The sequence below is a fragment of the Panthera pardus genome, unplaced genomic scaffold, assembly GCF_024362965.1.
Source record: "Panthera pardus isolate Hobbes unplaced genomic scaffold, ASM2436296v1 HiC_scaffold_12, whole genome shotgun sequence".
In the NCBI taxonomy this organism is placed as follows: domain Eukaryota; kingdom Metazoa; phylum Chordata; class Mammalia; order Carnivora; family Felidae; genus Panthera; species Panthera pardus.
The window spans coordinates 41,776,694-41,790,805 of record NW_026526677.1 but is presented as its reverse complement, the minus strand read 5'-3'; the positions used below and the strand labels follow the sequence as shown (position 1 = coordinate 41,790,805).

The 14,112-nt window shown below is 48.2% G+C and overlaps 1 protein-coding gene and 1 long non-coding RNA gene across 6 annotated transcripts in view; one reads left to right on the top strand and one right to left on the bottom strand.

Moving 5' to 3' along the window:
- Window positions 1-2,206, bottom strand: part of ABCC8 (ATP binding cassette subfamily C member 8) — a 76,975-nt gene extending 74,769 nt beyond the window's left edge. For 4 of the 5 annotated variants that reach the window (XM_019456451.2, XM_019456454.2, XM_019456455.2 and 1 more), the window contains exons 1-2: window positions 1,895-2,205; window positions 563-704 (exon numbers count right to left, since the gene is read on the bottom strand). In XM_019456451.2, the coding sequence (XP_019311996.1) occupies window positions 563-704; window positions 1,895-2,042 (290 nt within the window). In that variant the 5' untranslated portion in view covers window positions 2,043-2,205. Of the gene's footprint in view, window positions 1-562; window positions 705-1,894 lie in introns of all 5 variants that reach the window. The other variant, XM_019456456.2, reaches the window with a different exon arrangement.
- LOC109271203 (uncharacterized) lies at window positions 1,892-13,561 on the top strand. Its single transcript, XR_002081877.2, has 3 exons — window positions 1,892-1,997; window positions 8,597-8,720; window positions 11,711-13,561. It is a non-coding gene; the product is annotated as an uncharacterized LOC109271203 (long non-coding RNA).
- Window positions 13,562-14,112: the final 551 nt, after the last annotated feature.

Below are 14,112 nucleotides of genomic sequence, written 5' to 3'. Positions count from 1 at the left end.
AAGAACTTTCTCACTCAGGGGGAGACAGTTTTGCAAATAGACAGAAACTTAAAATATGGTATGATCTGTGCTGTGACAGGGGTAAGGAGTGTTCTGTGAGGCCCAGAGGAAAGGTGGGTGAGGGGAGGCCTTGGGAATGAGGTTAGAGACGGTGGGGGGTGCTGACTGCGAGGACCCCAGATACTAGGCTGAGCACCTGGAAACAACTGGGAACCAAGGGAAGGTCTTAAGCAAGAGTGATTTTTATTCTTCCCAAGAAGGGAACTCTAGCAGCTTGAGGAAGAGGCAGGGCATCTTCCATAGGCGTTGGGGCATTCTAACAGACTCTAGGATTATTTCCCCAGGTCTTGGCATGCAGATCCATGTTCCCTCTACCCTGTGACCAGGGCCTGGGTCTCACTTGTGTCCCATATCTGGCACAGAAAACCAACAGGACATGTTGGATAAATGGTTGCTGGATTTACTAGCAAATGCTACTGTCTCATGGAATACAGGTGAGCTGGGGTCTCCTCTGGCCTTCTGGGAAGCACCTCAGGACAGATCCACTCTCCTGAGTACTCACCCATCAGATAGGATGCCCTCTGCGATTTCACACACCAGGACGAAGAGCAGCATGAAGGTCAGGATCCAGCGCAGGTTGTGCCCAGGGAAGTGGAGCCATGTGCTGTGGTGGATGTGTACCTTGGAGCTTTGACTGCCCCATCCTGCAAGGAGAGCCATGGAGAGGTGGGAAGCCTGGCTCACCAGGAAGAGGGTGCATGAACCCCGGGAGAGTGCTTGGGTATTGAGCCCACAGTGGGGAGTGTAACCATCTGTACACCTGTGCATGAGAATGCCCGAGTCTGGTACCTGTGACCTAAGTGTCCAAGCGTGAAGCCTGGACCCATGCAGGCCCTCCTATGCAGGAACTCATTTTGTATACTAACCTCTTGTATGACAAATAATCATGTAAATAAACCATTTGTTTGAGAACATATGCTTCTTCCTTATTTCTAATTGTCAATAACTAGCAACTCTGCCTCTGCCACATTCTTCCTTTCTTAATTTTGTGACAATCTTTCCTTTCTTCCCAAAAGCTGTATATGAATTTTAAAATTTGCCCTTTAAAAACATTAGAGTGAATTAACAAGTTTTGCAGATGCAGGGGGGGGGGGGGTGGGGAACACCCTGTGAGTTGACAAAGCTCTAGCCAGCTTGGACAATTCAAGGTTCTGAAGACAGACAAAGAGGACCACAGTGAAAAGGCATGCAGGATGGTCCTAACAGTGGTGCCCAACTTTGCAGAGGGCTTTCAAGCGGTGACGCTGGTCCAGATGGAGTAGCAGACAAGAGGACCCACGTCCCTAGCTCCTGCTTCTCCTCGCTCAGGGCGCGTGGGACCCCCAGGGACCTGCAGAGGCTACTGATCACTGTCTGGCGCAGCCCCAAAACACACAGGGGCTCACAGGGCCTCCATTCCGGCTCCCGAGGCCAGGCTGCCCTTCTCCCTGGGCCCAGCCTCGGCTGACCGGGAGAGTACCTCGGGGGAGGGGTGCCCTGTCTCCCTACACTGTACTACTGGGGGTACAGCCCGAACCCCTCCCAAACATGCCAGCGCCCACACTGCTTTTCCTGTTCTCCATTTCAGCTTCGGCTCTGCGGTGGAAAACTTGGGGGGTCCCCTGAGTCACGAGCGTCCTGTGTTTGGTGCACCTCAGGGAGGGAGGGGATGGCAGGGCCGGCGAGTGCGGGGACCGCGGGATACAACACAGAGCAGGGGACCCCGGGAGGGAGGCGACTGCCGGTCGGTCGCGGGGCCCGAGGGGGGGAAAGGGAGCCGTGTGGTGCGCGGCGGCGCCTCCTCCTCCCTCCCCGCCTGTGCCCCCCCCTCCTCCGCCGCTCCCCGCGCGCTCACCGATGAAGAGGATGGGGAAAGTGATGAAGAGCAGGAAGACGTGAGGCACCACGTTGAGCGCGTCCACGAAGCAACCGTTGTTGAGGACGCCCTGGTCCACCCGGTAGGCGGCCGAGTGGTTCTCGCTGCCGCAGAAGGCCAAGGGCATGGCGGCGCGGGCGCGGGCGCGGGCGCGGGCGCGGTCTGGGGCTCCGGCTCCGGCTCCGACACCGGCTCCGGCTGCGGCTGGCTCCACGCGCCTCCCGCGCCTCTGTCCCTCGCGGCTCGGCGGTCCGACCCGGCAGTCAGGCCCCCGCCCCACCCCCGCGGGCCCCGCCCTGCCGGCGCTCCCGCTCCCCCCCACCCCGCCTCGCGCCACTACCTGCGGGGCTGGGGGGCGGCCAGGAGCCTGAGCGGCCGGGCGTTCCAGCTGTGGTGGCCTGCGCGCCCAGATGTACTGGGGACGCTTTGAGTGCCCCGCTCCACGCCTGCGCTGCAGGAGAGGGGGGAAGCAGGCTGGGTGGGTGGGCACGCTCGAATCTAGGTGGGAGGGATGCGGGGTGCACAAAGGAGGAAGATCCGAGTGGGTGCTGAGTGCGCGCTTTCGGGCCTGAAGTGCGAGCTCACTGCCCCTGGGCTGAGATGTGCGTTCACCTGGGCTTGGCGAGGGTGGGTGTCGTTAGATCAGAGGGTCCTGGTGGGGGCAGAGTGGAGCAAGCCCTCACCCCAAAAAGATAAGAAAAGCAGGGAAGATTTGGGGAACACTTCAAATATTTTTCAAAAGTGGTTCCAGGTGCCGTGCGCTCCTAGGTGCTTTACAATGTATCCAGCGCTTTCGCAAACGAGATCTCTCAACACTCTGGCTAAGTACAGGTTATAATTTTTCCTATTTTCCTGATGAGGCAGTAGAGGCTCAGGGAGGTTACATGATTGAGCCAAGGTCTCACTGCCAAAAAGTTAAGGAACCATAACTTGAACGCAGCTCCTCAGATCCCTTCTTTCGCCCCCCACCCATCTCTGTCAGGCATGCCTCTAATACATTAGAACATTCCAGTGACTGTCAGGTGAATGGGTACCTGCTCAAGACTGAAAAAGGGGCACTTATGAAATTAAGCCCAGTGAAAACAGTGGGAGGCAGCCAGGACGGGTGGAAAGAGAGAATGCCTCCCCCAGCCCCCTCCAACTGGGATGTATTCTTAACCTGGTACCAACAGGCTTGATGAGTTAAAGGACCTGGGGGAATTGAAAAGACAATGCAATGCATTTCCACACTTCTGGAGAAATTCCCACAGGTCCCTGACCAAAAAAAAAGTTTATGTAGTAAGAAGAAAGAAGGGAAAATGGGATTTTAGGTTGAATTTTAAAAGAATTCTCTGAGTTAGAGGTATGGGGCATAAATACACAGTTCTCAGGAGGGGGTGGGGGACACCAAGGGAAGCTCTTTCCAGGCCTTTTCCCTAGAAGCTTCTCTGCGCCTGCTCTGAGGCTGCTGCTTTGAGTCTTTATAGGATGCTGTCAGGCAAGGCCTCAGCTCTGCCTCAGGCTCTGGAAGAGGTGAGGGCAGGAGCAGGCACCCTGGCAGAGGGCCGGTGGGGTTGGGTGAACAGCCTGGGGAGGGCAGGAGCTTAGGGTCCGAAAACCTCAGTCTCTGACTTTCTGGAACCTCTCTGAATCCGAAAGAGATTTCCTCCAGTATCCGCCAAAATAGTGAAAACTTGGTGGCAGTAAATTGTCTGGCACCAGCAGCAGGAATTAATTAATCCAGGGGATAATAGCCACTGAAAAGGGGATTGCTGAGGCTGTGGGAAAAACTTATGACGTCACGTGAAAAACTAGGAGACAAAATCGTGTGTTGTCATAGGATTATAAGATTTATTATATTATTAGAGCCATATTAAATATGTATGTTTGAATGCAAGTCTGCAGGGGAAGCTCAGACCTGGAAACGACTGTTGCATTAGAGCAGAGTGAAGTATATATTAGCTCCCATTCCCGTGCTTAGTATTATTGTTACTACCATTCTCTTTCTGTGAAAACAGGACAACGAAGGTTCAGAGAGATGAGATGATGTGCCCATGGTCACCTAACAAGATTTTTTTTTCAAAGCTTTTTTGTTGTTGTTCCAAGTTTTTTTTTTTCTTCAAACTTTCTATTTGAAAGTCGCCATTTTATTTTTGTAGTTGCAATTTCAGTTTTTCACACTTTCAGGAACGCTATTTTTCCTTTTAGCGGTGATAATATATGAATTTTTAAAGAACAAGTCCCCAGTCCTGGCTCTGCTACTACTCGTTTGTGTGATGTTGGACAAGTTATTATTCTGTGCATCATTTTTCTCCTTTCTAAATGAGGAAGATAATAATACAGACTCCAGAGGAGTAAAATGAGATCATGGGCATAAATATGCTTTGTAAACCAGGAAGATAGTCCAGCCTACTTCATCCTCTAGGGGCCCACCCATGGGACTCCCTCAGTCAGTGAAGGTTATCTAGTAGTCTTTCTCTTCCTTGACATTCAGCATGCAGTGCTTGGCACAACCCACACGCTTTGGTCTTCCGGGCCATTTGAAATAAACAGAAGGCCAAGTTCAATCCAAGCTGGACCCAAGTGTAAAGGACTTAAGGGATCATCAGCTGGGACTAAAGGTGTTAGGTCTGGGGACTGAAGAGGGCCCCACGTTTGCCATCTCTAGAACAAGCCTGCTGTGCGACTGTGACCAAATTCCCACCTTCCTACACCTAGCTGTATAGAGAGGATGCTCATCGCACTGCCCACCAAGTAGGTGCTAGAGTTACTTTGGAAAGTCACTTTCCAAAAGTCAGGTGCACAAGGAGGCATGGAAGGACTTCTGCTGTAGTATGTATTATAATTTTGGAAACAAGTAAAATGTTCATCAATAGAGGGCTGGTTAAAACAAACCAAACGAAAAACATAGTATTATCCATACTGTGGAATACCGAGACAGTCCAGAGACTAAAGCAGGGATATATATTCTGACATGGAAAGATGTCCCAGGCATATATGTGGAACAGCCTGTGTGACATGAAACCATTTATTTCTACAACAGAAGGAGACACAGAGCTACACATGTCTCTATGAGGAGGCACTGGGTCTCCTGCTTTCCCACTTCCAACAAGGTAGCAGGCTTCTGAATGGGGGGAGGGGGACTAGAAGAAGGGCAGGCACCAAAAGCTTGCTACCAGCAAGGGTATTCCCCTTTGAGAATTCTCAGCCTTCCTTCTGGCAAAATGGAAAACCTGGGATGGATTTCAGAAACCTGGATTCTTGTGCCCACTGGTGTACTGGGTAAGTGTGACCGCAAGCAGGGCCCCTCCCCTCCTTTGTGCCAGGAAAGGGTTGGTGCACACCTTCAGAAAGGTCCCTTCCAGCCCTGATGTTGTTCAGGCTTTAGTTCCTTGTCTCTATCTGGCTGACCAGGTGTGTCAGTGACCATGGCAGTGGGGGTCATCAGGTAAATAATGGTGACATAATAGAATGGGGGGATATTTCAAGAAATTAACCATTTCAATAATCCCAATCCACAGTGAGCTGGTTAAAGACAAACAAAAACAAAAATTATGCTATCATCCATACTATGCAACAAGTAAGAATAAAATAGGGGTATCTGTAGAGAAGATATCATCACCCTCCCCTCCATACCCCACCCCCCTTCAGGCAGGTGGCTGTGAAGCTGAGATAGAGCAGAAAGCAGACAATTGGTGTGTTCAAAGCCTGTGTCTGCAGGGAAACTTAGAAGACTGTATGTCAGGGCTGGAACCTGGGCGGGAAAAGTCATTTCCCCTTTCACCTCCATCCTGCCCTATTGTCAAGAGGAGGGGAGGGGAGGGAGTTCTTGAGAACGGGAACCTGTGCCCAGCCTCTTTGCCTGCCTGCTGTGTATGTGTGTATACTGGGCAGGACAGGGTAGGGGGGAAAGCTACCCAGCAAGGGAAAGGCTGTGTGTAGATTGTGCTAGAAAATCCGTACCAGGACTATTTTGAAGAAAGTTTCCCTTGCCCCAGGGCACAGCCACCAGCCTGAAGGATGCAGGGGACCCTCAGCAGTACTTACATGGGTGTTTGCTACAGAAACAAGATGGAGCCTCCCCAAGTCTCTTGGCACCACAGAACCAGGCAGGGAGGTGGGAAGAAATGTCAAGAAAGCCCCATGTTAACTACTTCCCTGCTGGAGTGGGGGCTTGAAGTAGAAATTCAGTAACATTTTTGTTCTCGCCCACTGAAGTTTCGGTCCAGGATCATGCTCACTATAATAATATAACCCAGAAGGGCAACTCCATTCATGGCCTGGTTGCTCTATATCCTTGAGGCCCCTCGAGGTCACATTAATTCTCTCATTGCATCCCCCCAAATATCCAGCTCCCCATCGCATGGATTAGAAGTGGAGGCTTTACTAAACTCTCCAGGGGAGGTGGAAAGACATGATTCCCATACCTCCCAGAAGAAACTTAGTAAAATTCCACCATTTCTCTACCCCCAAAGGTCTTCTCCCTTGTGTATATCTTATATCTCTTCTTCCTTTCTTCCACACAGCCTTTCTGAAAAAACACACTCCTCATTTTTTTTCCAGAGCATTTCAGCATTTGCTTTCAGCCTGTGTACACACTCAGGGTTTCTCAAGCATGCCTCATTTCCCTTCCTGAGCTGCTGACCATCCTCAAACCTGCTGCCTTTCTGGACAGATGGTGGAGAGCGGCACAGAGAGAGAGAATAAGATTATCTCCTTTTTGCTTCACCAACATCTGTTGGGTGTGCTTAGTACATGTCACACACTTTACCTGTTTTACATCACAGAGTAACTGCCTAGTAGTTACTGTTAGCAGAGAACTGAGGGTCAGAGGAGTTAAGCCCTTTCCCCAAGATCACACAGCTGGGAATTGGTAGAGAAAGGATTCAAACACAGTCATGCTTGACTTCAGAGACTGTGCTGTTAACCACTTCCCAAAGGGGTGCTGGGGCTACTGAGGATTCTTCTGCTCCTAAGACTTTATCTCCTGAGGAGGGAGTGTGGGCACCAAAGAACAGACCTTTGGGGAAACCTGCCCATCTGCACATTTTGCCTTTTCTCTGTTGAAACCTGCCCATCTGCACATTTTGCCTCCAGATGGGAGGACTTGAGTGCCAGGGCCCCTGCTGACTGGGGCCTCTTTCTGTGGGTGAAGCGGGCACACAAATGACCCTGCAGTGATTTGCTTTGGAGACAACTTCTATTAGTGACCAATGGGAATGATCACAGGGGTCCCATGAGGTGTGCTGGCCTGCTTCTGTCCTCACCCGAGGCCACACTGCAGCAGAATCTCCATCTGGGCTCCACCAAAAAGGATGCCTGTCTCTGGCACAGCCTGGCCCCTGACAGGTGCACTCTGGCAGGCACAGCAGGCCTCAGCTGCCTGGGCCTGGAGGCCCTGCCAGAGCTGGGGCTGAGGTCAGGTGAGGTGGGTGCCACTGGACAAACTGTCTTGGTCTCAGCTTCCTCCTCCCCTTCGAGGCATCTCATCTCCTGTCCACTGAACAGAGGGGAAGTTCAGGTCCCAGCTCCACCCCTGACCAGACTTGTGAGCTTAGGCAAGTCTGCCTCCCTGATGCTCGACTATAAGACAGGAGGAATAATCCCTCCCTCGTGGATCATGAGGGTGAGAAAGCCTGGCACACACTAGACCTCATGGCAAGCTTTTCCATTTTCAGACCAGCTGAGGGCTTCTTGCCCCAAATCCCAAGATGTCTTCCCCCTTTCTCCCCTACCCCGTTTTTTTTTTGAGGTATAACTAACATATAACACAGTATATGTTTAGGATGTACAAAATAAGGTACAACTATGTATATATTGTTATATAGTTATAGTTAACATCCATCACCTCACATACAATATTTTCCTTGTATGAGAATTTTTAGGACCTACTCTTTTAGCGACTTTCAAATATACAATAGAGTATTGTTAACTGTAGTCATTATGCTATATATTACATTCCCTAAGCAAAACTAATTTTTCTTATAGTGGACAGTTTTTACCTTTTGACCACCTTTACACACTTCCTCCACCTGTCACTCCCCATCCCCTACCTCTGGTAACCACCAATGTGTTCTCTGTTTCTATGAGTTCAGCTTTTTAATTTTTTTAATTTTAAAATAATTTTTAAATATTTATTTATTTTGGGGAGAGAGAAAGAGAGAGAGAAGGAGCACGAGCAGGGGAGGAGCAGAGAAAGAGGGAGGCCTAGAATCCGAAGCAGGCTCTAGGCTCTGAGCTATCAGCACAGAGCCCAATGTGGGGCTTGAACTCACGGACTGCCCTGAGATCATGACCATAGCCCAAGCGGCAAGCTTAACTGACTGAGCCACCCAGGCACCCCGAGTTCAGCTTTTTCAGATTCCACATGTGAGATCATATAGTACTTGTCTTTCTCTGACTTATTTAACTTAGCATGAAGCCCTCAAGTTTTATCCAGGTTGTCACAAACAGTAGGATTTCCTTCTTTTTATGGCTGAATGATATTCCATTGTGTGTGTGTGTGTGTGTGTGTGTACCACATGTTCTTTATTCATACATCGATGGACACTTAGGTTGTTTCCATGTCTTTGCTGTTGTAAATAATGCTGCAATGCTTACTGCTCTTTAGTAATTGATTTCCTACCTAAAACTTAAATGGGCCGGAACAAGGTGCCAAGCCCTTTACTGCATTATCTGGCTTGATTGTTATCTCACTTTAAGGCAGGTGGTATATTTGTCATGATTCAAGTGAGAAGGCAGAGAGGAAAACTCATTTGCCCCAGGACCCCCAGCAAATTGGGTAGCAGAACCCAGTTCCTACTTGGAGCATCCTGCTTAGAAATGGGTGAGTTGGGGATGGGGGTGGGGTAAACAAGGAAGGCAAAAAAGGGCGTTGGAAGTTATCCAGTTGGAAAGGGGTGCAAGGTGGTGCGTGGGGACTTGTCTGGCGGTGGCGTCTGTAGAGCAAGCGCACAGTCCTTATTGAGACTTGGCTGCTTGAGCATGTGCCTATATATTTTTTTTTAATTTTTTTAACGTTTTTTATTTATTTTTGAGACAGAGAGAGACAGAGCATGAATGGGGGAAGGGCAGAGAGAGAGGGAGACACAGAATCGGAAGCAGGCTCCAGGCTCTGAGCCATCAGCCCAGAGCCCGACGCGGGGCTCGAACTCACGGACCACGACTAAGCCACCCAGGCGCCCCGAGCATGTGCCTGTATTTAATGTGTATGGCTGACTTCCTTGTGCACGGGTGAATCTCTACACATAAATGGAAGTAAGTGTGGGTCATGCCTACGGCTATGATTCTGTCAGGGAGGAGGGAGGAAGACCCTTCTCTCTGGTGCTTGGGCGATGAAAGACCTCTCCATTCAGGCAAGCAGAGACCAGAACAGGAGGGAGGAAAGGAGGGAGAGAGAGTTAGGGATGAGAGAGACAGAAACACACAGCCACTACCTAACATTTACATGCTTGAAGGAAACATTGCTGAAGTACTCCCCTCATGCCCCACATAGTCAAAATCTATTTTTAGCTAACATGAGTGTATTAAAAACTTAAAATGGTGAATATATTTAATTTTAAGCTTTCTGGGTAGTCTGTGCGTCCTTGAGAAGATACTCATTTAATGATGTGGGTGATCTGGGGCTTGGGCAAAGGACAGAGCCTAGAGAAGTTTTGTTTAAAAAAAAGTGAGCCCAGTGGTTTGGAGAGAAGCATCACCTTTTCCACTGGAAGTGGAGAAATCAAATCAAATTCTTCGGCTGGTCAGGCCCTGATGGAAAAGAGTTGGGGAGGAGAGTGTTGAGGTGTTGCTTGCTCCCCTAATTGGGAGAAATAACCTGGCTCAAAAGTGGGTGCTTTGGGGGCACCTGGGTGGCTCAGTTGGTTAGGTATCTGACTCTTTTTTTTTTTTTTTTACATTTTATTTATTTTTGAGAGAGAGAGAGAGAGAGAGAGAGAGAGAACAAGTGGGGGAGAGTCAGGGAGACAGGGAGATACAGAATTCGAAGCAGGCTCCAGGCTCTGAGCTGTCAGCACAGAGTCCCACGTGGGGTTCTAACTCACAAACCGTGAGATCATGACCTGAGCCAAAGTCAAACGCTTAACTGACTGAGCCACTCAGGCGCCCCGGCATCTGACTCTTGATCTTGGCTCACGTCATGATCTCACAGTTCATGGGATTGACCCCCATCTCAGGCTCTGCTTTGACAGTGTGGGCTTGCTTGGGATTCTCCCTCTCCCTCCCTCTCTGCCCTTCCCCCCTTCTCAAAATAAACAAATAAACTTAAAAAGCATTTTTATCCCCCCCCCTTATTTTTTATTTTTCAATATATGAAGTTTATTGTCAAATTGGTTTCCATTCAACACCCAGTGCTCATCCCAAAAGGTGCCCTCCTCAATACCTATCACCCACCCTCCCCTCCCTCCCACCCCCCATCAACCCTCAGTTTGTTCTCAGTTTTTAAGAGTCTCTTATGCTTTAAAAAGCATTTTTAAAAAGGGATGCTTTGATTTGTAACTGAGGCAATTAGCCAATCAATTAACAGGCATTTATTAGGTGTCCATTGGGTGCCAGCTGGGTTCCTTTGTAACCCTGCAAAGTATTATCGTGTCCTTAGGAAAGTGAGGCCCAGAGAGGCTAAGAGACTTGCCTTAACTCACACAGCCAGTGAGATGCATAGCCTAGAGTGAAATCCGGGTTCAGTTGGGTGTGGAACCCATGTGCTTCTCATACCAGTGGTTCTCAGAGTGTGCGGTTCCTGGACCACATCACTTGGGAATTTGTTAGAAATTGACTATATCTGAAACTCCGGAAGTAGAGTTTAGAAGTCTATTTTAGTGACTCTTCCATGTGATTCTGATGTGTGTAATATTTAAGAACCATTGCTCTCTACTACATTGTCTCCTGATAAAGAATAATAACAGATTGTCCCTGCCTTCAGGGGCCTCCAGTCTGGTTGGGAAAACAAGATAAACACATTTATTTAAAAAAAAAAAAGGTGACTGATCTTGGAGAGGTAGACTCTTGGAAGCTTTGAGGGAAAAGGTGGTCTTGAGGGATGGTCCAGCCTATGTGGGTGAAGAAGTAGGGGTAACTCTGGTTGGGGAGGGATATCAGTGTGTAAAGGTGGGAGGGCTGGAACAAGACTTCCCAGATGCAGTGAGTAAACCAGTGAGTCTTGCTGGGCGGGGGCATATTGAGAGGAGTCGTGGAAAATAATGGAGGCTGGGTTGCTAGTGCTGGAATTTAGCTCAGGAGCTCCCTGCATAGACTTTTCCCCTACAGATGGGCACTCTTCATTTGACAATCCATAGTAAGGGAGGACCTGTTGTGTGTGCCCAGCACTGGCCATGGAGGCTAAAAACAGGCTCCCTCACCCACCGACTATCTGCTTCTCAGCTTTCAGCACTGGGCTCAAATGTCACTCCCTTGGTGAAGCCTTCCCTGAGCCTCCTCCAAGCTCAACCACTAAAAGGTCCCTGCCTTGGGTCTTCCAGCCCCTTGTGCAGTCTGTGTCACTGCCTTTACCACCCAGTACTGTGATGATTCATTTGTGGTTCTGCCTGCCCCACTGTGCTGGGGGCTGCTTGAGAGCTGAGACTGTCTCATGTAGCTTTGGTTCTGGCACAGAGCAGGTGCTCAACCTCAATAAATATTTGCTAAATGAATGAATGAGTGGACGAATGAGCGAAAGAATCAATCAGTGGTAATGTTTACCCATGGACGAACCAGCTGTGTGCTTGCTCAGCCAGGTGAAAAATTGATGTCTGTAAGTTGTATTCAACTTTCTCATTGACTTACATCATTAAGGTGCATTTTCTTTGTCTTTGACAGATTCTACATTCATTTGTTGGTGGGTCTTTATTGACCACATTAAGGTTGCTGGGCACCTTACTAGTTGTGGTGAATACAGGGCTTACACAAAAGGAGCTCGCTGTTCAATCTTTCGGGAGTTCCTAAGACCTTGTTATTAAGATTTTTGCTTTTGTTTTCATTGGCACCCTTTTATGAGAGTGGATTTAGCCTCTTCTGGGTCACAGATACTTTTGAAAACGATAAAAGCTTTAGATCACTTCTTGAAAAGGAGATTTAAATGCTGGTGTTCATAAACTCTCCCTAAATCCATCTGTGGACACCGAATTAGGAACTGGCTGCTGCAGGGGTGTCTGTTGGACTATGCTGAGGGTTTGGGGCCACATCAGCTAGAATTTTGTTCCATGATATCTGTCAAATAAGTGATGGGACCCTAATAGTAGAGTCGGAGCTGACTTGCAGTTCTCAGGATTGTCCTTGACTGATGAAGAGTCTGTGGCCAGAGTGGTCAGCTCTGCAGCATCTACGCAGAGAGGAGAAGTTCTACTTCTCGGGTGACTGCCTACATCGCTTGCCTGTGATGCTTGCCAAGAACCTCCGTTTCCTGCCCACCTGTGACCAGCATGTGGACTGTGGGGAAATACAATTTCTTTGATTTCTGTGCTCTTGCAAAATGCCCTACCCTCCTGATACTCGGAAATGTGTAAGTTATAAAGGCAGGGAATTTTTGTTCTCACTTTCCCTGAAAGCGTTTTGCTCTTTATGTACCATGAGAATTAGATCTGTAGCCATTTGTCCAAATAATTGCTCTTATCCAAAAGGATAATCAGATGTACCCAGCAGTTCCACTTGTGGGTGTGTGTCCAACGTAATTGAAAACATAGTCTCAAAGAGATATCTGCACACCCATGTTTGGAGCAACGTTACTCACAACAGCCAAATGTGGAAGCAACTCAAGCATCCATCAACAGAGGAATGGATAAGCAAAATATGGTATATCCACACAATGGAGCATGATTCAGCCTGAATAAAGGAAGGACATTCTGAAACATGCTACAACATGGGAACACCTTGAGAAAATCATGCTAAGTGAAATCAGCCAGTCACAAGAAGACAAATACTGCATGATTCCACTTAGGTGAAGTACCTAGAGTCAAATTCAGAGGCAGAAAGGGTTGTGGTTGCCAAGGGCTGAGGGGAAGAGAGAACAGGGAGTTATCGTTTAATGGGCACAGAGATTTGGGTCTGCAGGAGAAAAGGAGTTCTGGAAGTGGGTAGTGATGATGGTCGCACAATAATGTGAATGTGCTGAATAAGTCAACCGTGCACTTAAAATGGCTAAGACGGTAAACTCATCTTCTGTGTATTTTACCACGTTAAAAAAAAAAAAGATAATAAAACTTCTCTTATCTCCCCAAGAGGGCCAAAGTGTTACAGCCAGGACCAGGTCCCTACGGTAAGCCCCTAAGGTGCCAGGATGGTTAGAGCTTTATCTCCCTAGGTGTGTACCTTCTAAAAGTCTAGTGTGAGATGATGCCTAGGGGCACTTGTACCCCAATGTTTATAGCAGCACTCTCAGCAATAGCCAAATTATGGAAAAGAGCCTAAATATCCATCAACTGATGAACGGATAAAGAAATTGTGGTTTATATACACAATGGAGTACTACGTGGCAATGAGAAAGAACGAAATATGGCCCTTTGTAGCAACGTGGATGGAACTGGAGAGTGTGATGCTAAGTGAAATAAGCCATACAGAGAAAGACAGATACCATATGTTTTCACTCTTATGTGGATCCTGAGAAACTTAACAGAAACCCATGGGGGAAGGGTAGGAAAAAAAAAAAAGAGGTTAGAGTGGGAGAGAGCCAAAGCATAAGAGACTCTTAAAAACAGAACAAACTGAGGGTTGATAGGGTATGGGAGGAAGGGGAGGGTGGGTGATGGGTATTGAGGAGGGCACCTTTTGGGATGAGCACTGGGTGTTATATGGAAACCAATTTGACAATAAATTTCATATATTGAAAAAAAAAATAAAAGTCTAGGGTGAGAATCCATGATCCTTTCCATCCCTTTTCAAAGAAATGAAGTTTTTCTGCCCTCCTTTTTCTGGAGGGCAGCGGGATCGCTACCTCTCTCCTGTCTATACGTGGGGAAAATCCCTTGTTTTCCATCCCTTGCCTATGGAATGCCCCACCACTCATGTAGAGATTTTTGCATCTCATTTTCATCACATCACCCTGGGGTAAGGTCTGGAGCCAAGGGGGAGGGGGCACAACACACTTGTCATTTACTATAAAGTAATTGATAGGAAATCAGTCTCTGTTATAGCATACCTCATGTGCACACTCAGGATAAAATTAATAAAGATCCATATTAAAAACCCAACCTGCGCACACACACACACACACACACACACACTCA